Source organism: Aythya marila (genome assembly GCF_965140915.1).
Source record: "Aythya marila genome assembly, chromosome: 3".
Taxonomy (NCBI): Eukaryota; Metazoa; Chordata; class Aves; order Anseriformes; family Anatidae; genus Aythya; species Aythya marila.
Window position 1 is genome coordinate 88,954,874 of NC_139044.1, and position 22,050 is coordinate 88,976,923.

The window sequence follows — 22,050 nt, forward strand, 5'->3', positions numbered from 1 at the left end:
TGTAAAGTTTAAAGAAGTCTTTGGAATGGCAAATTTCCTATGTTATAGGCAAAACAAACATTAGTTCTCAGTGTTTGATAGAGTTGGGTAAAGATCTCACTTGATTGTTGTTTTCAGGGAGTATTGCTAGCTGAAGTGCTGGGTGCATAGTTCAGCTGAGCATAAGGTCAAGCAAAGGAGGTTCAGTTATGTGATGAAGAACTTTTGGAGTTGGACTAATGCACTGAAAAACTGGTAGAGGTTTAGCTAAACTGGTTAACAGGACTTAATTTAAGTGAACAGTGACTCAACTGAAAGCCTTTACCTAGGACTTTTCGCAGCCTCCACTGTGAGATCTTATAAACAGTATCTGTCTCTTTCTAGGTTGGAAATCACATAAGTGTTTTTATAATATGGGAAGCATCGTTCACTTTAAATGTATAACAGGCTGTGAATCCTTTTGATTTGAACTCTTTTGCTTAATTGGAAAAATGAGACTTACCCAAGGTCCGTTAAATGCTGGGCACAGTGCTGAGCCTTTTTCATAGACCTACACTGATTTCAACTGTATATAAAGCAAGAAAGAAAAAAGATTGTATCAATTTTTTAAGCATTAATGTGAGCAGGATTTCCTGTATTAATTGGCAGCTTACAGCAGTAGCATTCAATTCCTACTGTGCCGTGGCATTGTTCTTATCTCTGGAAGATGACTTTTCCTGTTTAATTGTGTTTTGCCTTTTTTTCTTAACATACATCATGGGAATAACGTCATGAGAATATTCTCTACCACGTGACTGTGTACTTAAAAACAAACAACAAAAAAAAAGGTAAACCACCCTACATGTGGGGTTCTGAATGTCATTCTTACAGACTAAGAAGGTACAGCTTGCTTAAACTATTGCACTGTGTAGGAAGTCTGTACCTATCCAACGAAAATATCTGGAAGCTTCTGCCTAGGTGTGGCATGAAATGTACTGCATCCCTGCTGCAGAGGATTTTACATCTGTTAGGCACCCATACAGTACTTGCTACACTCAGTCTTGTTACATTTTTATTAGCTGAAATGCACTATATAACTTACGATACTTTTCTCATTAATCATTTTACAATAATGTAAATCACCAGAACTTTACTATAAAAAGCACCTTAGGCTGCACCAGGAGAGGTTTAGATTGGATATCAGGAAGAGTTTATTTAGGGAAAGGGTGGTTCTGCTGTGCCAGGAGGTGGTGGAGTCCCCATTCCTGGAGGTATTTCAGAGACGTGTGGATGTGGCACTTAAGGATGTGGCTTAGTGGTGAATTTATAGTGTTAAGTGGGTGGTTGGGCCCGATGATTTTTGAAGGTCTCTTCCAACCCAAATGATTCTATGATTCTTATAGGACTGTGCTGTTACCTGGAAGTCAATAAATGCAAGACCTCAGGTTTTATTTTAGCCTGAATGCAGACTAGATTTAGATTTCACTCGAGTTATAAAGGTGACACACATTTGAATGCCAAAACAGGAACATGTTCTGTTTCTCCTTAAAAAGAGAAATTTAGGAGACGTGTAAAGTGAATGTTCTGAGCTACTTGCTTGTGCTTTTAATATTGGTGCTTCTGTAGTAAGCATCTTAAGACCATAGATTGCTATTTCCAAATGCTTGTTTTAACTGAATTAATTTGCAATTATGAAAAGCTCCACAAAAGTCCTAAACAGGGATTTTAGCACAGACTGTTACCCTTTCCTGTTACTTTTCTGGATGACCTTGCCTAGTACTTAGTCCTGAACCTCCACTTTTAGCTAACACTATTGAAGTTCTCCATAATCATAACAACTCAATAAATGAGTACAATGGTGCATGTTTGACTCCAGACAGCCCAATATAGCAGCTGTGCATGGTGTGAGTAGCTAAGATTCCTTTATTTTTTTCTGCATTACACTGTTCATTGACATAGTCACAGAAACACGAATTCCTACACCTGTTTTTTCTGTACCTACCACTGTTAACAGATATGAGCTGCTCTGAATTACTCCTTCTTTCCCTCCAAGAGATCTTAACTGGAGAGCAAAAAGGCCGTGCTTACTAAGTATTCTGAACTGTTAACTGGAGTTCAGCAGTAAAGCAACAGCAGCTGTGTATTGTCTTCTTGGATCAACATCTTAATCCAACGTCTGTTGGATTTAAGTCCAGCAGTGAAGTGAGATGCTCTGATATTATCAATACTTTGGAGTAAGAGTTAAAACTCCATAAAAACGATTGAGGAGTATGTACCTATTCTTAAAAGGAAGTAAGGAACCCAGTGTGAGTACTCATTTGAGTAAGAAACCTACCAGTGCCTACAGAATGATCCTCTAAGGCAGTACTTCCAACTAAGGCATTATATCTGGTCTCTTTAAATGGCAAAAGCCACCAAATCTTTTCAAACTGAGAATATAACACATTAGAAATATTCAGTAAAATGGTGGGAGCTGCTTCTGCTGGTCTAATCAAATTCATCTTCTTTTATTTTGGTATAGACAGCTGACAAATTCATATCATAACATGCTGAAGAACAGCCATACAGAAAAAAATAGGCAGCAGGCTGATGAAGCTACATACAGATGTTTCCTGTCCATCTTTGAATAAGGATTGCTCAGTAGACTTAGAGCACCTTCATGAATAGGCCCTTTCTATTACAGTGCCTAGGATCTGTGGTCCTGCATGGATGACTGAAAAATAGAATCTGAACTATGAGAGAAGAATATGACCAGAGTACACACATGCATTGTAAATTCTGTGTGTAAAGGAAAGACAAAGTGGGAAAGAATGGGTAGCCATTGTTTTGAGAGCATCATTAATGATAAAATCACTCATTCACATTCAAACTTTTATTTAAAAGGATTTGGCATCAGATCTTTCAAGTTTGACTCTTTAATGATAGTCGTAACTATTTTTTTCTCCAGAGAGTAATTAAGGAGTTCCAGCATGGAAAGTTGTGCTGCTTTGTGAAATGCCTCTGAGTATTAACCAGATATAAATTCTTCTAAGGACTACAGGAGTATTCCATGTGAGGATGTTAAGAGGTCAAGATCAATCTGTTAAAGGTTCTTCTTCCTCCTCTTCCTCCAAATCCTTTTCCATCTACCTGCCTCTCAGGAAGGGGAGGGATGAGGGAGGTGGGGCAGTTTTTCAGTCACACAGGACAGACTTACTTTTTTCTAAAGTGGTTAGCAGAGGGCAGTATGAAGTGGAAAGAACATGATGTGAAGTTAACATTGAAGGCCAGGTGCTGTAATGTAGTTTTGGGAATTCTGAACTGCTGTAAGCTGAAGCTTGTACAAAGCTGATACTGGAAAAGGGGATAGGTGGTGAACGGAAAGTGGCTTGATTAAAGTGAAAATGTTATTTTATTTTGACCATTTGTCGTGGTTCCGCTCAAGTGGGCAGCCGAGCTCCACCACAGCCGCTCTCTCACTCCCCCTCCTCAAAGAGGAATGGGGAGAAAATATGTGAAAAGGGCTCAAGGATTGAGATAAGGACGAGAAAATCACGCAATAATTATTGTAACGGGCAAAACAGACTCGGCATAAGGAGATAGTAAGATTTATTGCCTACAACTAACAAGCGAGAGAAGTGAGAAAACAAAGGAAAAAAAAAACAAAAGCACCTTCCCCCCCATCCACCCTCTTCCACCTCCTCCCCCCGAGCGGCGCAGGGGAACGGGGAATGGGGGTTATGGTCAGTCTACAGCACTTCTTCTCTGCCGCTCCTTCTCGGTCACTCTCGTCCCCTGAGCTGTGGGGTCCCACCCACGGGATGCAGTCCTTGATGAACTGATCCGGCGTGGGCTTCCCACAGGCAGCAGCTCTTCCAGAACTGCTCCAGATATGGGTCCGTACCACGGGGTCCATCCCTCAGGAGAAAACTGCTCCAACCTGGCTCCCCTACGGGCAGCAGCTCCTGCCAGATCACCTGCTCCTGCGTGGGCTCCTCTCCACGGGCTACAGGTCCGGCCCGGAATCTGCTCCGGCAGAGGTCTTCCACAGGCGGCAGCCTCCGTCGGTGCAGGGCCACCTGCTCCACCGTGGTCTCCTCCACGGGCTGCAGCATGGAACCCTGCTCCACCGTGGTACTCCATGGGCTGCAGGGGGACATCCTGCTTCACCATGGTCCTCACCACAGGCCGCAGGGGACTTCTGCTCCGGCGCCTGGAGCACCTCTCCCCCTCCTTCTACACTGACCTTGGTGCAAGGCTGTTCTCCCACTCCCTTGACTCTCCCGGCTGCTGTGTGGCGCAGCGTTTTTTCCCTGTCTTAAATATGCTCTCACAGAGGCGCAAAACAACATCGCTTATTGGCTCGGATCTGGAAAACAATGGGGCCCTTCCGAAACATGGGGCAGCTTCTAGATCTTTCTCACAGAAACCACCCCTATGGCTCCCTGCTACCAAAACCTTGCCACGTAAACCCACTACATTCCACCCCTCGCCTCTGTTAAAAGCATATTTAAGATTACTCACAATATACTCTTACTTTACAATTATCACAACAACCTTCACAAAATTCACTTAAATCAAAACGAAAAAGAATTCACCACACCAGAATAAACATAACATCATCACAGTTACTGCTTTCTTAAATTCTTCACAACTTATACATTCCTAACAATCATCCTGCACATATTTTTGCCCGTTACTTCTACTAACTATCATCCTTATCTCAAATTCCTCGAGCCCCACGTTGGGCGCCAAAAAAGACCAAAAACCTTGCCACGTAAACCCACTACACCATTGGTTGCTTGCTTTCTGGAATCTTGTATCCTTATTCCTCTCTAGGATATTGCCTTCAAAGTTAATAAATATCTGGGTCTTTAAAATAGGAATTGTTTGTCTTCTGTTACTTAAAAACAAATGTTCAAGGAAGACTCTCAGAAAATACCTCTTGCAGAAGTTCAAATTAAGTCTGTGATTTAAAGGCAAGAAATGGCAATTATAGGGCTTGTATCCAAATGCTTCAGGCTAGTTATGGTGATTAACCTAAACTGTACACAGCATTGCCAATCATATCCAGTTGCAGATGAAACAGAAAATCTACTGTAGAGCCATCTACTGTCTGATCCATTGGTTTATAGAAGGATGTGATCTCTGGAATTTGTGGCTTCAGATTTCAGTCATTGGTTAATGCTCTGCCTTATCACTAGGTACATGGCCCTTCAGCACTTAGTATATTCTTCACTTAACAGCATTTAAAAACTGAAGTAAAATCATCCTTGAAATTTATGAAAAAAGAGATTAACAGATTTAGCTCTTTGAATCTCATTAAAAGGTTTCCCTATAGTCTGTAAATATATGCAAATCTTGGCACCCTCTATGATACTCTGTAACCCGACTACAATAGAAGCCTGATAGCTGAGTGCCATTTTCCATTGTAATGCAATGGCTTTAAGGTGAACTCCAAACCTAAAATGATGAAAAGAGTACTGATAGGCTCTTTCAGAGTATACAGAGAAGTGGTGAGAACTTGCCTATGCTCAGCTAAAGCTTGTTTGTACTTTCTCTGTAAGATCTAGTGCCCTCTTTCTGCAGCTGTGGCCTGCACTTCCTGTTCATCCAAGCCACTTTTCTTCCTCAATAGTCGCATTTAAGCATTGGCTATGTGACCCAGATTCTCAACTACATTCTCAAAATTTAGTGTTCAGAAACTTAGCTGACCTGAGACTTGTCTATTCAACATTTTTCTTCACCTTTCAGCTCCAAGACCTGCAGGATCTCACGGGAAGCCTCTTTATGCTATGAAGTCCTGCTTGCACTGTCAGGACTTGCAGGTTCTTGAGCTGTTTAACGTGAACGTTCATAGTGTGTAATTATCAAAAAGTTGTATGACTGCTACAGTAATTAAGTTACTGTAGAGTAATTATGTAGCTATTGGTTATCTTACTTCTGCTACAAAATCAGATCAAACTGATAAAACCAGGATTCACATTCATTGCGTCGTTTTCCAGCTTTGTCTGGGATTCTAATAGGGTTGGGTTTGACTTGTATATATGCTGTATAAGGTATCAGGTATACCTATCTATAGCTGGAGTCACTGAAAAAGCAGAAATTGCCTTCCAAATGATAGTCTGTCCTAAATGGTTTACTTGACACTTAAGAAATCATGTGATAACACTGTTAGCAACTCTAATTTAGAACTAACAAGCCTTTTCAGAGTGAGTGTAATTCTATCTGAAACTAGCTTTCTCAGAATTTAAATATCTACTGGAACACTGCTAACTTCATTTCGAGTGTTTGTGGAAACTCAGATACCTTCCACTGGAAATAGGATGTACTTCTGAGCACTTGGGAAGTTGGGATCCTCTTTCTGTTTCCAATGACGGGCACATTCCAGGTTCCAAGCTCCTGGCTCCTGCTTAACTTGTTGAAGTCTTTTCCTTTGGCAGGGTTTGATTCTGAAGGTAATAAGCAGCTCTTGTTGAATAAAGTAGTTCTTGAACTACAGCTAGGCTGATTCAGCTCAACTTCTGCTTGGTTTCTACAGGTCCCTTCTACATGCATCTCACTAACACTTCCAGCTCAGCAAACAAAAAGGCTGGGTTGAAAAAGTAGCCAACTTCTCGTGCTTGTGTGTTAGACATATTTGAAAAGACTGTAGATGGCTGCTGTTTAACATCTGAGTGATTTGATATTTGTCTTGGGTGTCCTGTAGTACTTTAAAGTGCTGTCAGTGTGAGAAGTCAGAAGCTTAGTGATTCATGTCTTTTTAAATGGGGAGCTATTGTAGCTGCCTGCAATCTGCTGGAAAGGTCCTTGTTCTACGTGAATGAACCAATTACAGTAGTGCATTTTTCAGTGTGATTTCCATTCTTATAAGGAATCAAAGGTAAATTTATTGTAGAGTTGACCTTGAGGCTAGTGTGTCATTGTGAAAGACGAAAGAACAACTTGAAAGTTTAAACAAATTCTGGGAAGAGTTCTGAGGGAAAGGGGCAACTGGTATGTGATGCTACAAACTAAACATTTTAAAAGCTTCCTATAGCAGATCAATTTTAGCTAGTGAAACCAGGGAGGCGGCAGCAGCAGAGGGGCTGGGTCATGAAGCACAAAGACAGTCTCAACAGCTGAATGTATGAACTGTGTATGTGTGTGTATGTCCCAGTAAATAATAATATAGGACAAGTGGGCTAGATGGAATGTGCTAGCAGCCACTTTTTGTGTAGAAACTGCTGAGTAACAGGCAACAAAACCAGTCCCTTTTTCCCTGTTTATCTAACAACAAAATTATTGTTTGTGACTGGAGGCAGCTGTTACTGCCACTCCATGAATGTGTTTCCATTGAAACCTGTGAAAGTGATATATGAAATAGAATCTTAAACAACAAACTTTGGTGGCAGTGTGAAGTCCTGGAGTGACCTTAACACTTCCAGAAAGGCTGGATGAAGCTGTTAAATTGCTAGATAAGTACAAAAGCAAAGGGGAAACTTGTAATTAGAAAACTTTTGGTATACCTACTTTTATCTGAGGACACCTGAAGCTTATTTTCTCTTGTCCATCTTTGGTCTGCGACCAGAACCAGCACTGGAAGCAAGTTCATGTTCTGTCTCTTGAGACTTTATTTAGCAGAGTATTTAAATTTTATTACTTGTTGCCTATTTCCACTATTTTGTGTGAATGAAAAATGTTTTTCAAAACTGCAAAAAATGGTACCTGTCTCTTGGGATAGCTTACAGTGCTGTAGCACCCCTTCCATCAACAGAGATTGTGATCACTCAACATACCATCATACTAGAAGTGAAAGTTTTGTTGCCCTCTAGAGAAAAATGATTTGGACGTTACACAGGGTGATTGCTTTATGGGTCTCTTACACTGTTAGATGTGGCCATTAACTTCCTCACATAGTTTCTTTATATATGCAACGTTACTTTTTTGGTCAGTTTGATTACTATAAATTGTGTACTTTTTTTTGGTCTGACTTCCCTAGTGAAATGTTGAATTGCAAGACAAAACTAGATAGTAGCACTTCTATTCTGTGTGCTCTATAGCCACAGATTAATCCATTGTTCTTGAACACTTCGGTAGTATTTCATAAGGTGTGAGTTAAATCACAACTTTTTGTCTAAGTTGAGATATCAAATTAAGAAATTATTTTTATTTTGGAGCTTGAGAAAGCATTGTATGTATATTGCTGAGAGGAAAATGCTGCCATTATACAAAATAAAAAGGTTTTTTAGAGTGCTTATTTTACCTTAGGTATGTCCCTTAAGCAATTTACTAAATGGATGGCAGGTGTTTCCAAGAAAAATATTAATATTGATACACAACTTGTAGGTTCCAGATGACATCTCAAAAGGTGTCCGGAAGTTGTCCAGCTGTGTTCCACAAGTTACTGCGTCCAAAACCAGGTATTCTTGCTGTAGTTGCTCACCCTATTTGTCAAAATATGATTTAGCTTTGTTGCAGGAAAGCCACGGTAAGAAAACTCTAGTATCTTATATGTAATTTAAAGGCAGTTGACTGTTTTATTGCAACGTGGAACTGGCTTGGACTGTAATGTAGGAATGCTGTTCATTCTGTGGTACAAGATGATGCTTGTCTTGGGTCACGTAAACCCAAGTGCAGCATACAGGAATGGCAGTCAGTAATAGGTGTGTCATGTTATTCCTCATTGTGCTACTGAAAGGCTATCTGGAAACCAACGAGACTAGGGAGAATGCTTGAGATGTCACAGCTGTTGAAGTGCTGCTGCATGTGGGGCACCGAAGATGTGCGGTAACCATCATCCTCTCTTAATGTTCTTATCCAAGTTTTAGGTGACTTAAATTAGGAGTAGCAGCACAGCTGGAAGTAATGCCTGTGAGGATGAAACATAGGTTTCCACTTCGTTACACTTTCTCAGGAGAAATCTCAAACCTTTTGGAACTTGATAGATGATTTAAGTTTATAAATGCATCAAACCCTTTCTTGAAGCTCAAGTTGCAAGTTGGAGTGCCAGCAGCAGCTGCTTTCTGTCACACAGCTCCTGAATGATTGGCAGCAGGGCCATATGAAATGTGAAGTGTTTCTGAAAACCTGAAGCCGTGCCTTCAATGCTTTTAGTATTCAGAATATGCAGTGCTTATACATTCTAACAGACAGAGGAAAGCTGCAGGTTTTCTTTTGGAAGTACCTTTGAGTGTATTTTTTACTGAAAATATGTTTTGCTCAAAATCAGGCATGTAAACTTTGTCTGTGCTTGACACACTCAGTCTAAGTTTAGGTTTTCCATCCAAAATGCCATGTTTAGTGTTAGGTCTGTTTGTGTTGTCCCCATGTATAAATATACCTTCATGTAATGTGAATTGTAATGGTTATGAGCACACAGGATCTAGAGAGATCATCTGGCCTAATCCTCCAGCAGGGTCAAACAGAGCAGGTTGCTCAAACCCATCCAGTTCTGGTTGTCTCCACAGATTCTGAAGCCTTTGTGGGCAACCTGTTTTAATGTTTTAACAATTCTCGTGGTGAAGTTTATCCTGTCACCTAATTGAAATATTTCTGATGCAGCTTGTCTGTCATCCATTGTCATTTCACCATGTGGGTCTGGAAAATCTTGCCATGTATTTTATTTTTTTTAAGCTTCCACTAGATAGGAGAGATAGCAATAAGGCACACCTGCAACTACATTTGCTGCAAGCTGAACAAACATGTCTTCCCTGTATGCTCTGCACTCTGGCTAGTGGTCCTCTGCTGGACTAGCTCCAGTATGCCAATATTTCTTTTATGTTGGGCAGCCTCAAATAACTCAGCAGATGCAGTTCCCGTTCCAGTAGAAGGAAGTAATCTCTCTTCCATGGTCCTGCTGGCTCTACTCTTCTTAGTGAGGCATGGTTTTCAGTTACATTTTTTCCATTGCAGTTACACATTGGTAACTCCACTTTCAGTTTGTTTCCCAGAACACTGAGACACTTTCTGCAAAGTTGCATTTTAGCTGGTTGATCTTTGGCCTGCACTGTTGCTTTGTGTTGTTTTGTTCCAGGTACTTCCCATTTGTCTTGATTGAGCTTCAAGTATCATTTAAAGGGGCTGCAATAATTGGCTCCCTCTGGACAACATCCTTACCACATAGTGTGTTGGACCTCTGTTCCTTGCTTCCTTATAATTTGATCTAGAGACTTAGTGAGGATGTAATCTGTTATTATCCAGTTCATTAATGAACAGGTAAAACCAGTGTGCACCTCAATACTGACTCCCAAAGAATGCCAGGTTTTTTAAATTACTTTTTTCACATCTATTTGTACCTTTCCTCTAAGACTATTTTTAACATCCTCTTATGAGAGCTCACTGTTCTGAGATGCAGAAAAAACAGACTGCAATATATGTAAATAAGTTGTTGGTTTATGCACTGAAGACTCAGATTATAGCTGTTTAGGCTCTTTGATTTGTTTATCAACAGATTTCTTTATCCTTGCAATTCACTTCCCAGAAAAAGCCTTTGTTCAAGGTTACGAGTAAATTGAGCCTAAGGGTTTTCTAATTCACCAGAATGAAAAACTTTCAGTGGACCTGAAGTAAAATGTAGTAGTCTTTTTTGAGCAATCATGGCTATTAGCACTTGTTGCTTGGTATCCTTTGTTTAAGAAACCTTTCTGTCTTGAATCCTTGTTTTTTGGCTTGATTGCTTGGTCAGCACTACATAATATGCTTAATTCTTAGTGGTAACAGTTGCCTATGAGAAGCTTGGTAGTTTTCCTGTACATGCCTTTGTTCCAAAAGGTCGAGATACTGTCAGTGTTATTCACAAGTATCATTCTTAATAAAAAGATTTTTATCTTATTTCAGGTTGCTCATTAACCTATTCTAAAATTTTGTCATTGTAGGAATAAATTAAATGTTGTTACATCAGCCTATTTAGTAATATCTTAGTTCAGAAGGAAGAACTAATACTTACTTGAACTTGTGACACACATTCAGTTGAAATGTTTTCTCAAGGTCAAATCGTTCTAAAATATTTACTACCGTTTATTTAATCCAATTACAGTAGAGAGACATCTGAAAGTCCTTTAGCTGTTCTTTAATTCAAGTAACCAGCTGGAGAGCTGCAGATGGTGTTGACAATACTATCTGCAGTTATGAAGCATCTTTACTTTACCACTATTTCTTAGCTTTACTTCACCTTTCTTATGGCAGTGTCATCCTAGCAAATGATGGAATGTAGTGTGCTACTTCACTTTTCCTCTCGTGTAGGGTATGTGCTCTTGAATGGTATCAACAGGGGAACAAAAACTGAATTTAGTTATGTGAAGAAAACTGGAACGCCAGGAAGGATTGCTTCAGCAAAATTCCTCTACTTGCCATGTACTTTCACTTGATGCTAGTGGAGAAGCATGCTTTCTCTACATGAACTGTTCCGCATTTTAATTATTTGTAGAATGTCTTTGTGTTGTATGCCTAGTGTTGAGTACTTGTGAAATCCCAGTTCAGCTCTTTTTGTCTGCTGATACTAACTTGCAGCCTGTTAGGCTAATGGAAATCGATGTGCTGCATAAAGTAGGAGTTATCTTAATATTTTAATTATTATTCTGTTATTTTTATCAAATATAATTCATTGATGGATTGTTGGGTGGGAGTTTTGTCTGTTTAGATACAGGGTATTCTAGACATTGTAGAAATTTGGTTTCATAGAAGATTACCTTGGCAAGGCCAAGCAGCAGACCTTCCTAAGACCTTCCTGAGAAGGCCTATCCTTAACTCCTACTTTTCCTCTCTCCAGAAGTAGTGAGCTGTAGTATGTGGTGGTGTTAAAGCAGCTTCTCTGATGTGGAACTGTAATCGTTAAACAAAATACTTGCTTTTGGAAACTGATATTTGTCTGTTTGTAGCTTGTTTGATGGCTCTTAGAGTGAAATTACCTAATTATCACTTGCAACTTCAGAAGTGGAAAGCTCAGTTGCATCTAGGGGGTATTTCCAAACCTGGTGTAAGAAGTGACTGAAAATGAGCCAAATTCTGATTTGGTTGTGTTCAAACTGTTTAGATGCCAGTCTCTGCACTGAAATAGCCTTTAGGTGAGGTTTAGAGCATAGTAAATGAGAAAAATAAGAGGTCACATTATTTTGTAGCATGAACTCAATGCATTCTTCCTTGTTTTGGAGCAGTGATTCAACTGGCTTGCATGTCCTGCTGACTACCCTCTTACATGATCTATCAAATGTTACAGTCCTGTACAAGCCTTGATGCTACCAGGCTGCAGTGTTAGAAATGTCTTGACAATTTGATCCTTAATTCTGTTAAAAATAAATAAATAAATAAAAATCTGCCACTTTATAATGGCAAAGAATACTTACATGTTTTTAAATGTGGCTGCATTTACAGTTTACAGAATAAGATTTGACCAGCATTGTCAGATATTAGGTGTAAATAACACTTCGGCTTTCTGTGTCACCAGAGATCCAGTGTGTGTACATGTGTGTTGCCTACACAACTCAACATTATTGTTGACTTAAATTTTTGCAAAATGTATGCGCTTACAGTAAGGAGAGGGTTGTTTTTTGTTTTTGTTTTTTTTGAGGTACTGAAGTGCATTTTTAGTACAGTATTTGCTTTTTATCTCCTCTTTATGATTACAGTTCATGTAAAATGGAAGATTATTATAATAGGATGTATGCCAGAAGAAGCAATAATTGATAGATCTGTACAAATACCCAGTAGTAATGGGATTACCTGTGTAACCGTCAGCTTTCAGTGCCATTCAGTATGCAATAATCAAATATCCCTCTGCTATATAATTTTTATAGGATAGTACATTTGATTTAGTGGAGTGGAATTGTTTTTAAAAGCTGAATACTCTCTGAAAGTGCTGAATTGCTATCCTATAAATAAATTGGAATTAGTTGATTTTATTTGGTCTGTGTTAATCAGTACTATTTGCTTTCCTTTTAGATCAGTGTATTGTTACTCGGACATACCTTTTCCTTCACAAATTTTGGTTCTTCAGTGCTGTCTACTACTTTGGCAACTGGGCGTTCATTGGAGTAAGTACTTTTAATTTGGAGATCACTGATAATCATCACAGAGTTATTTGCCTCACCACACTGCTATTCAGTTTTACATTTGTTGCCCTTAATTGACTAAGAATTAACTTTACTTATTTTAAATTTTCAGGTCTTTTTAATTGGATTAATTGTATCATGCTGCAAAGGCAAGAAATCAGTCATTGAAGGTGAAGTGGATGAAGATGATTCAGATATGAGTGATGACGAACTGTCTGTTTATTATCGTTGATAGCCTTTTACCTTCAAGATGGGAAAATGTAACGTAAAATAATGTTGAAAATAATATCCATGAATTGCTATCCAAATAAGCATCCTTGTACCTGTAAAAATAAGTGTTCTTGCTTACAGGGGGTCAAAAACTGAATGTTACTTCAGTATCTCTGTTATATCAGAGCAAATAGTGAAACTGGATTTGAATAATATATAGAAAATACTGTTTTATGATTAAATGTATATGTGTAACTTTCTGATGTACGATTTGATAAACTGACTGCAATTATTTCATAACTCATGTTGTTTATCTCTTAACTTATGCTTCATAAATGATTTCATACCTAACTTATAGAACACTATTTTTTTTATTCAAGCTCATAAATAAAGTGGGCTAAAATCCTGCAAATTGCTGATACAAACATTGCTAGGAAGATGTGGATCAAGTTTTCACTTCCAGGCGAATGCAACTTAATTTCTGCATTAACTTTGCTGATGTTTTTGGGATTCCCATAATAAACTATAGCTGGTACGACACCATATTTGAAGTATGCCAGAAACCTGAATTTGAGGTACATAGCAAGTTCCCAGTATATGAAGAATAAGTCACTTGCACTGTCTTATCCCTATAAAGCTACAGTAGAATCCTCTAGTAACCACGAGGTGGCTTTTGCTCTGTAAGGAAAATTGTTAGTGTAAATGACAATATTCAGCACTGTTGCAGTGTTTTAGTGTGGCTCAGTTTTGAAGCTGCCAGGTGCCTGACTCAGTAATAACCAATGGAATAATTAAGATTTAATCAACTGTCAATTTATTTTTTCTCTAAGGCATATTGTCTAGTTTGAAGCTTTTCAATTTTTAATGTAAATGTTGTCAACTTGTTTACAAGCAAAAAAGTTTATATAAAAACAGTCCATAAACATTTTTGTCCTTCATATATCTTTAAATATATAGTTACTGAGCTATATTTTTGAGACTGAAAAATTTCTTGAGGCAGAAGAAATTCTTTGGCAGCCTGTGAAAGAGCAAATATTTACAGATACAGGTTTTTAAACAGGTTTTTAAAGTTCTAGTGCTACCTGAGGGGATGTTATAGTCCACACAAACACATGAAATATAATTCAGGTCATCTTAATAAGTTAAGTAATTATTGAAGTATACGGAAACTTATCTTATGTTCTGCTTATGTATGATGTTGGCAAATTCTTTAAAACTGACAGCTTTCTGCTCAGTTGTTTCAAGAACAGTATGCCTCCCGTTGTAGTATTTCAGAACAGCAGGAACTTCTGAATTTTAATTCAGTTCCAGTATTTAGGGAGTCTTAGATGAGTTGCTTAGTTAATTTGTGAATATTGGGATCTAATGTTTGGACTCTCACAGGAACAAAAAAAAAAAAAAAAAAAAAAAAACAACAACCAAAAACATGAAAGTCTTCTGTGCCAAGTATTCCAATATCCATGTTCATGTGGCAACGTGGGTATCAGATCCTGATCATAAGCTGCAAGTATGCAGTCAAGGTTGCTGAACTAATGGTAACACGTTTGTTTGCTGCCAGTGTGATGTTTGAAAGGACAGAAATATATTTAGATGCTGATAGCAGGTACTGGAGGTTGATTAGGCAGTCTGAGTTACCTTTTACTAGAATGAGCTAAATTCTATTTAAACATGACCATGGGGAAACTGGCAGGGAATTATAACAAGTTAAATGACTCAGATGGAAAGTGGAGCCTGATGCTGGCTGTGTGGAAGCTCCTTACAAGCTGCATCCAGAGGCTATCAAGACTTTACAGCAAATGGTTCTTTGTGGATGCACTGGCTGAAAAGTTACATGAGCTAATTTAAGTAAAGTTAACTGCTCAGATGTCCTTTTTTTTTTTTTTTGAGGGTTTTATTCATATTTCATCAAAAGATTTAATTGATTATAATTCACTTCCCTTCTCTGGCTGTGTCATACACAGGTTTGTTCATTAATATTTCTGATCCTAAGACTGGGCTGTGATACCCAATTTTGTAGAGTTGCATCCATTCAATTTCAGCTTCCCACTGAGGTGATTGCTACTTGTCTGGGGAAGATTGGCAGGAGGGTATTGCTTTTGTGCCATGCAGCTGCTTGTGAGTTGCATGCAGTCCCAGGCCAGGATGCTTAACCATCCCTGGATGTTTGTCACTCTGTTGGCTTCTCCTGCTTCCAGGCTTTTCTTAATTTCTAGATTCTTCCCAATCTAGTCCTGATCCACTTTTGATGTGGTGGCATTGACTCTCTTGCCTCTTTCCTTCTTTCCTTAGGAGGATTTGGTAAGTACTGCTTGTTTAATCCAGCTGTTACCAAGACTTTTACAACTAGACCCTTATTACTAGTAAGAAGCAGGCCATGAGACTTCAGAAGTTTTATTTCATTTTTTATTTTCTCTCACCTTTTGTAATACAAGTAGTAAATAATTGTCAGCATTCATAATCCAAATTGTTTTTCACCTGTCCCACCCTCACTAAAGTTTCTCAGGAGTTCAGCTGAACATTTTGACTGACAATATTTTAAAAGGTTTTGTATGCACTAATGTAATTCTCTAGAATATAAGAATTCATCTCTATTTAGCACTTCCTTCATGTGATGGAAACTTGACGTGTTTAACTGAGCTGTGCCTTTAAAATGAGCCCAAGGTGCTGTTGAATTGTGTGTGAAGTCACCAGCTAGATTTGAACGTCCCGTATCACTCAATAAAGTAGACTAGCGCTGAATGTAAGATAGCCAGGACTTAAATGCTTGTTATTGATCAGTACTTGCAGCAACTTTTAAGAAACAGAACTTCCAATATATTTTTTCATTGTCTCTTGTGCTGTGATCAATAAAATACCAGAAAGTAAAACAATGAATTACTTTTCTTCCACAAAGTTATTCTTTCTGCAGTAGCTCTTGTAATGTGACTGCTATAATTGACTTATTGGGCTTTTAGCTGTGAAGTGATCATCTAGAGTTTTCTGCAGGTTTTTCAGCAAATTTGAACTTGCCAGTCATGTTATAACACAATATTCTATGTTGTAAGGGAACTTCTGACATCTTCAATTAAGTTTCAAAGATGTAATTTTTTCTGCTCTAAAGTCACTTAAAATAGCATCAGAATTGTTTCACTGTTTTGAGTACATGAATAATGTTCCAATTTCATCTGCGTGAGCTTTTGGAACTTCTGAATAGGTGTAGTGCTGCAGTCAGACTTGGCATATATTTGGGTTTTTGGTTGTATTTTCTAATCAGTTTCTATTGTGTTTGAGGCTTGTGAACATTCAGAAGCTAGTGAGCTTTAAATCTTACTGATTTTAAACTACTGTCACCACAAATATGCTTAATAGAATTCAGCAGCAACACCTGCCAAATGGGACCTCTTCTTGCTACTTATTCTGCAGTGATTGATGGTTTATCTACAGTTACAAATCATAAATACAATAAAGCCTGTAATAACCTGCTTTATTTCTTAGCTGAAAGCCGACAGTATGCAGCAGATTTCCTGCTGATTGTCAGAAACTAATGAAAAGCCTTTCCTGGTGGAGTGCAAAGCAACATTTGGTACCTTTCTTGTATTCTTTTGCTTGGACTTCAGGTGGAGATGTGAAGGTGGACTTAAGATTTTGCATTCAAAACAGTAATCTGGTAGGTAGAGTGTATCTATACCAGAATCATGCCACACAAGACATTCATTTCATACTTAATGTGGTAATTTAAACTGCATCTTATAAACCTTTTCAGTGCTCAGGTTTTGCATAGAAGTAATCAGCGTAGACATAAATCTTCAGGTTCTTTGAGATATCTTCTACTGTTTGGAAAGTGTTTCTTGGGTTCATAGCTGTTTTGTTACTTAACTTCATGAGTGCAAGTTCCTGAATTATACAGTGGCTCATGACAGAATTTGGAGAAAATTTACCCTGTTAGAAAAACTATTATGCAGTTTATTCTAAAATATTGATAACTTACTGGCATGCAAAGCAGCGTTACAGTTGAAGTGTTTAAAATAGTAAGAAAAAGCTGAGGGAGTGAGCATAGAAGGTAACTTATTTCTGTGTAAGTAGATACTCAACCTGTTCTGACAGCATTAAAGTGGTGAAGTTAGTCTGGGAAGGAAATAAATCGTTCCTTTTGACACTAGGTAAGGGGAAAAAATCATCCCTTCCTGAATTCAAGTCTAAAATAATTTGAAATAAGCATAAGTTATAGCATTCTTCAGGCTCTTACCTTAAAATTATAGATCATTCCAACAAATTTCATTACACTTGTGTAATCTCTCGCAAACTTCTGCAAAGTCAGCTATCTTACGAATAAAGCAAAGAAATTCCTGTGTTTCCTGTAAATGTGTATTTTGACTACTTTCCGTGGAAAAAAAACACGTTGTTTTGATTGTGGTAAGAGTTTATTTTCTGTTAATATAATAGCCTGAATCTTAAAACAAGTTCTGTTTCTAAATTAAGCTTGTTTCTCTGGATTATCTCAACTGGCAAATTCCAGTGTTCTTGACCAGTTTCAGGGAGCTGTTTCTGTTACACAAATTGTCTGGAAGTTGGGCTGACTTAACATCCTCCTGCTCAGGGGGATTACATGAATGGTATCACTTAGAGTTGTACCTTTAAGATTATTATCCACTTAAAATAGACAGTTTAAGCATGTCTAACACAACTAGCTCTGTAGTTCCCGTCCTGATTCACCTCTAAGAAAAGAGTAATATATTTAGGGAATTAGAGAACTGATCTTAGCAGTGAACCACACAGACACAACATACAGCTTCAACTTTTCAAGCAACTTAGAAGTGTGATGTCAGAGTTCTTAGTGTGAGAATCCACGTATCCCCTGTAAGGCTGGACTGTGGGAACGCTCAAAGCAAACACAAAGCTTATTAACATGTGCCTAGTTCCTACTGTAATTTAAGTCTGTGGGCTTTCCACCAGAATGTATTGAACTTCCTCTTGAGGAAATAAAAGAGACTGATTTAGAGACTCTGCTTCTGCTAAGCTGTTTAATCATAAATCATTATGTTGCTGTGATCTATACAGAGTGTGAAAATTCTCCCATAACCTGTAAGTATATTGCTTCAACCAAGAGTGCTTCAGAATCAGAACAGCAAGAAGGACTCTTATTAATGTGAATGTCCATGATAATTTTATTCCTTCCCCCCTCAAAAAAAAAAAAAAAAGGCAGCAAGTGGACTTTATTATTACTTTATTATTGTATTAAGTGATTGAAAGAATGTCATGGGACTGGAACATTTAATTCTAACATGTAATGTGTGATCTAAAGATAGAGTTTAAGTCCTAAGTTTCTCTGGGTTGCATTTGTTCTCTAAACTTTTTAGTTAGAACAATACAAACATGAGTCCTTATTTCCTGCTGATACCAGGATTATTTTAGGATCAGATTTTTAAAAATGATGGGTGTAGCTGAAAGCTTCTGAGTCCAGATCTTAAGTGATTTTGGAATATGCTGCTTTGATTTTGTATTTTCCCAAAGTACTTCAAACACAAACTATTTTCCTTTCCAGCTCATGGAGGAATTAAAATATATATGCATATCCTTTTAATGAAGAGTTGAACAAGCCAGAAGTTTTTCTGTATTTGCAGATAACATTCTTGATAAATTAACGCTCAACTAACATGTTTGTGGTAGAAGTTCCCTCATTGTGCCCCCAGTTCTGATAGGCAGTAGAACAGCATTTCTATTAAGCAGTATTATGCAGTAGAAGAGATTTCTGTTCAAAAGCTGGATTGCGTCTTTCTTGAACTCCCTTTGAACATGGTGGTAGGAAACAATGATAAAGAACACTTATTTTTTTAAAATACTTATTCGATATGACTTCTAGCCCTGTGCTATTTCAAGCCTATCCAGATGCTACCTGACAGTATGTGGGAAGATGCAGACATCTCTAGGGAAACAGTGTTGATGAAAAAGCAGTTTTCCTTGATGAGACAACGACTTGGGGAAAAGACTCATCCACGTGCTACATCTATAGAGTAACTTACAGCTTGCACTGTACAGCTCAGCACGGTACTACGTTTTAGATAACCTGATGTCTAATAGATGCTACTTCACTCTAGGTGATTTCTCTTTGTGGGGACAGATAACGTTGAAGGACAGTGTATGTAAAACCAGAGTGCTAAGAAAGGAACTTCTCTGTTAGAGGTAGAGATGACCTAATGGCTCATACTTTGCTTCCTGTTCTTTGATCTACAAAGAAGGAATCAGATCCTTCATGATTAGATAGTCATAAATAGATATGCCACTTACCTGGAGGTATGACTTTACACCTTTTGTAGGTGAGAAATGATCTTTGATGGAAGCTGGGCAGGGGCTGAATCTAGTTTTTCTTAGACCTGTCACTTGAATTACCTTGTATTCATAACAACGATGGATGAAAAGATGTGGGCAGAACTCAGTCTGAGCAAATCTTGAGCTGTCCAATCCTAGATATCTCTAATTCAGATCCTTGTATATTCAGAGATATTCTCTGCAGATGTGCCTAAAATCAGATTGCATTAAATCTGAAGTGCAGCTGGAACTACACACTCCCTTCTGGCTGCAATACCTTGCCCAGTGCTGGTAGGCCATTATGCTGTCCTTAATTTGGATGGAATAAGCTTTGGCTTTCACGTTGAGAAAAGTATCCTCATCACCATGTTCTAAGGGAGCACTCGCTACCCCTGCTGTTGAATGTGGTCTGTTGCAGATACCTAAACATCTCTTGATGTCAGAGAACCAAAAGAGCTGTGCTCTACAGTGCACATGCAAGGTAAGAGCAGTTGTGGTGCTCTGCCTACAGAGGGTGGTGCACCTGCCTGGCAGCAAAGTGAGATTTGTGGCCTTGGAGGTATTCCAGAATCATTAGGTCTATCTTGCAGGATTGAGAAAAAGCTGCCCTGTAAGTGCAATCGAGCAAAAGACCACTCATTCAACCCTCATCCTGCCATGCTACCCTGCTGAAAGGAGGATTTTTCCAGCTGTAGAACCAGTGCTGCCCAAGTGATGTTTGTGGAACCAGCGCTGGCGTGCAAGACAAGTGGTGCCAGCCATAGGTGGGAACAGTAGAAACCTGCATCCCACTAACAGCAATGCTGCCTTCTTCCAGAGATGGAGCGCATCCACTTTTGCTTTAGAAGAAGCTTTAGATCAGCATCCCGACAAGCTGGCATCCTCCTACAGTGGAGCAGAGAGCTGCTTTAATGCTTTTCAACTGCTTCCACAGATTTCCAATGCAGCCTGCAGAAGTCATGTGAGGATGGTTGTCTCATCCTCTTAGCTATGTGCGAACAGGCCCTGTTTTGACAGGCTTGCTGGATGTGTCTTCGCAGTTCTCAGTGAGGCTTCCAGGTCTCCTGCCAAAGACACAGCGACAAGTACGTCATTCAGGCTTGGCAAACCTATGGTGGGGCTTGATGAGCAATGTGGAGAAGGGCTGTTCTCCACATACATGGATTGGTCTTAAGGAATATACTCTGAATAGAAATGTTTCCATATCAGTGTCCTCTCTTAGGCTAGTGCGTGCACAAATCTTTGTAGCAGCAACAGTCTTGTCTGATATGACGGCGATTGTCTTGGACTGAAGTTATCTCTTAAAAATGCTAGCATATCACTCCTGATGGTGTTACTTTTAACCTTACACCATCTGTTTCTCTAGGGTCTTAAATAAATTTACATGTTTGTCTTAAGTTAAGCGTAGAACTAAACTCATTATTATCCAAGGATGATTTTTTTTTAGGCAAATTTGTAAAATTAGTTTTACAATTTACTTAAAACTGCCTTTTCAGGATTGCAATACAGTTCCATGGGCAACTGATCTCAAAGTGCTTTGAGGAGTCTACTCCATTTTGTACAAAAATGTTGCAAAATGTATTCTCGAGTGCTGTCTGAATTGCATTTAATTAAGTTGGTTGCCTGGCTGAGTTCACCTAAATCATGATCATCTCAAGAATAAAAGTACACTCATGCTGTACCTAGTGTCCTGTTGCCTTCTGACATGGATGTATTGTTTGGACACTTCCCAGAACTGTTCTTAGTGATTATTTTGCAAAGCTTCATTTTTTTTTCAACTGCAAAGATTATGCTACTAGTTGGCAGATGTATGGGAAATAAAAAAAAAGTAAATTTCATCACAGCTCATACAGCATCATTATTTTTTGAAATATGCCAGTACTCCCAAATCTGTACTGCTCCTGTGTGAGCAATTGCAGTTATAAAACTTTGCGTCTTGGACTTGCCTATCGAATTGCATGCAGGATGAGAGCTGTTCTCCATGGTGTAATGGATTCAGCTATCTCCTCTTGTTCCCGGTGCAGTGACTGTCATCAATGTGAAGGAGGAAAAACTATCTGATGTGCTCCAGAGGGGTGTTGGCGTGGTATCTCTGGAGTTCCCCAGCAAGCTATATGTAGTTCTTAATTGTTCGTAAAGCGCATTTAGCTGTTTGCCATTGTGTTACTCTCAGAAGAGCTAGTAATGCCTCCTGCTGTTTGCATCTCGTATGTTCATATGATTAGTTCTTGGTTATGAAAAACGCTTTTCTGCTGTAGTGTGAATCTGATTTTAAAAGCTTCCCAGAGTGGAAACCATTGCCCCAAAGTGGCGAAACGACTGTTTTGTTACAGCTCATCTCAGCCAAGAGATAGGAATGTTAAGTGTCATAATGCAGACACTTCTATGTTTTATTAATATATGGGTTGATGTAACGTATAAAGAATAATGTAAATTATTTTGCATTTAAGCATGCTTTGACTTATTGGAAGCGAAAGTCACCAAAACCAGGGAGGGTATTCTCTTTCTTGAAGCAGATTATTTTTAGCGAGAGAGGTACAAAAATATATTTAAGGAAGTGAAATGGTGCCTATTTGAATTAAGAACAATA

General features: G+C 38.6%; 1 protein-coding gene across 1 annotated transcript in view; it reads left to right on the top strand.

Annotated features, from left to right (window-relative positions):
• Positions 1-13,435, top strand: part of LMBRD1 (LMBR1 domain containing 1) — a 74,442-nt gene extending 61,007 nt beyond the window's left edge. The window contains exons 15-16 of the mRNA XM_082758058.1: positions 12,856-12,947; positions 13,078-13,435. Of these exons, the coding sequence (XP_082614184.1) occupies positions 12,856-12,947; positions 13,078-13,197 (212 nt within the window). The 3' untranslated portion in view covers positions 13,198-13,435. The remainder of the gene's footprint in view (positions 1-12,855; positions 12,948-13,077) is intronic.
• The last annotated feature ends 8,615 nt before the right edge of the window (positions 13,436-22,050 follow it).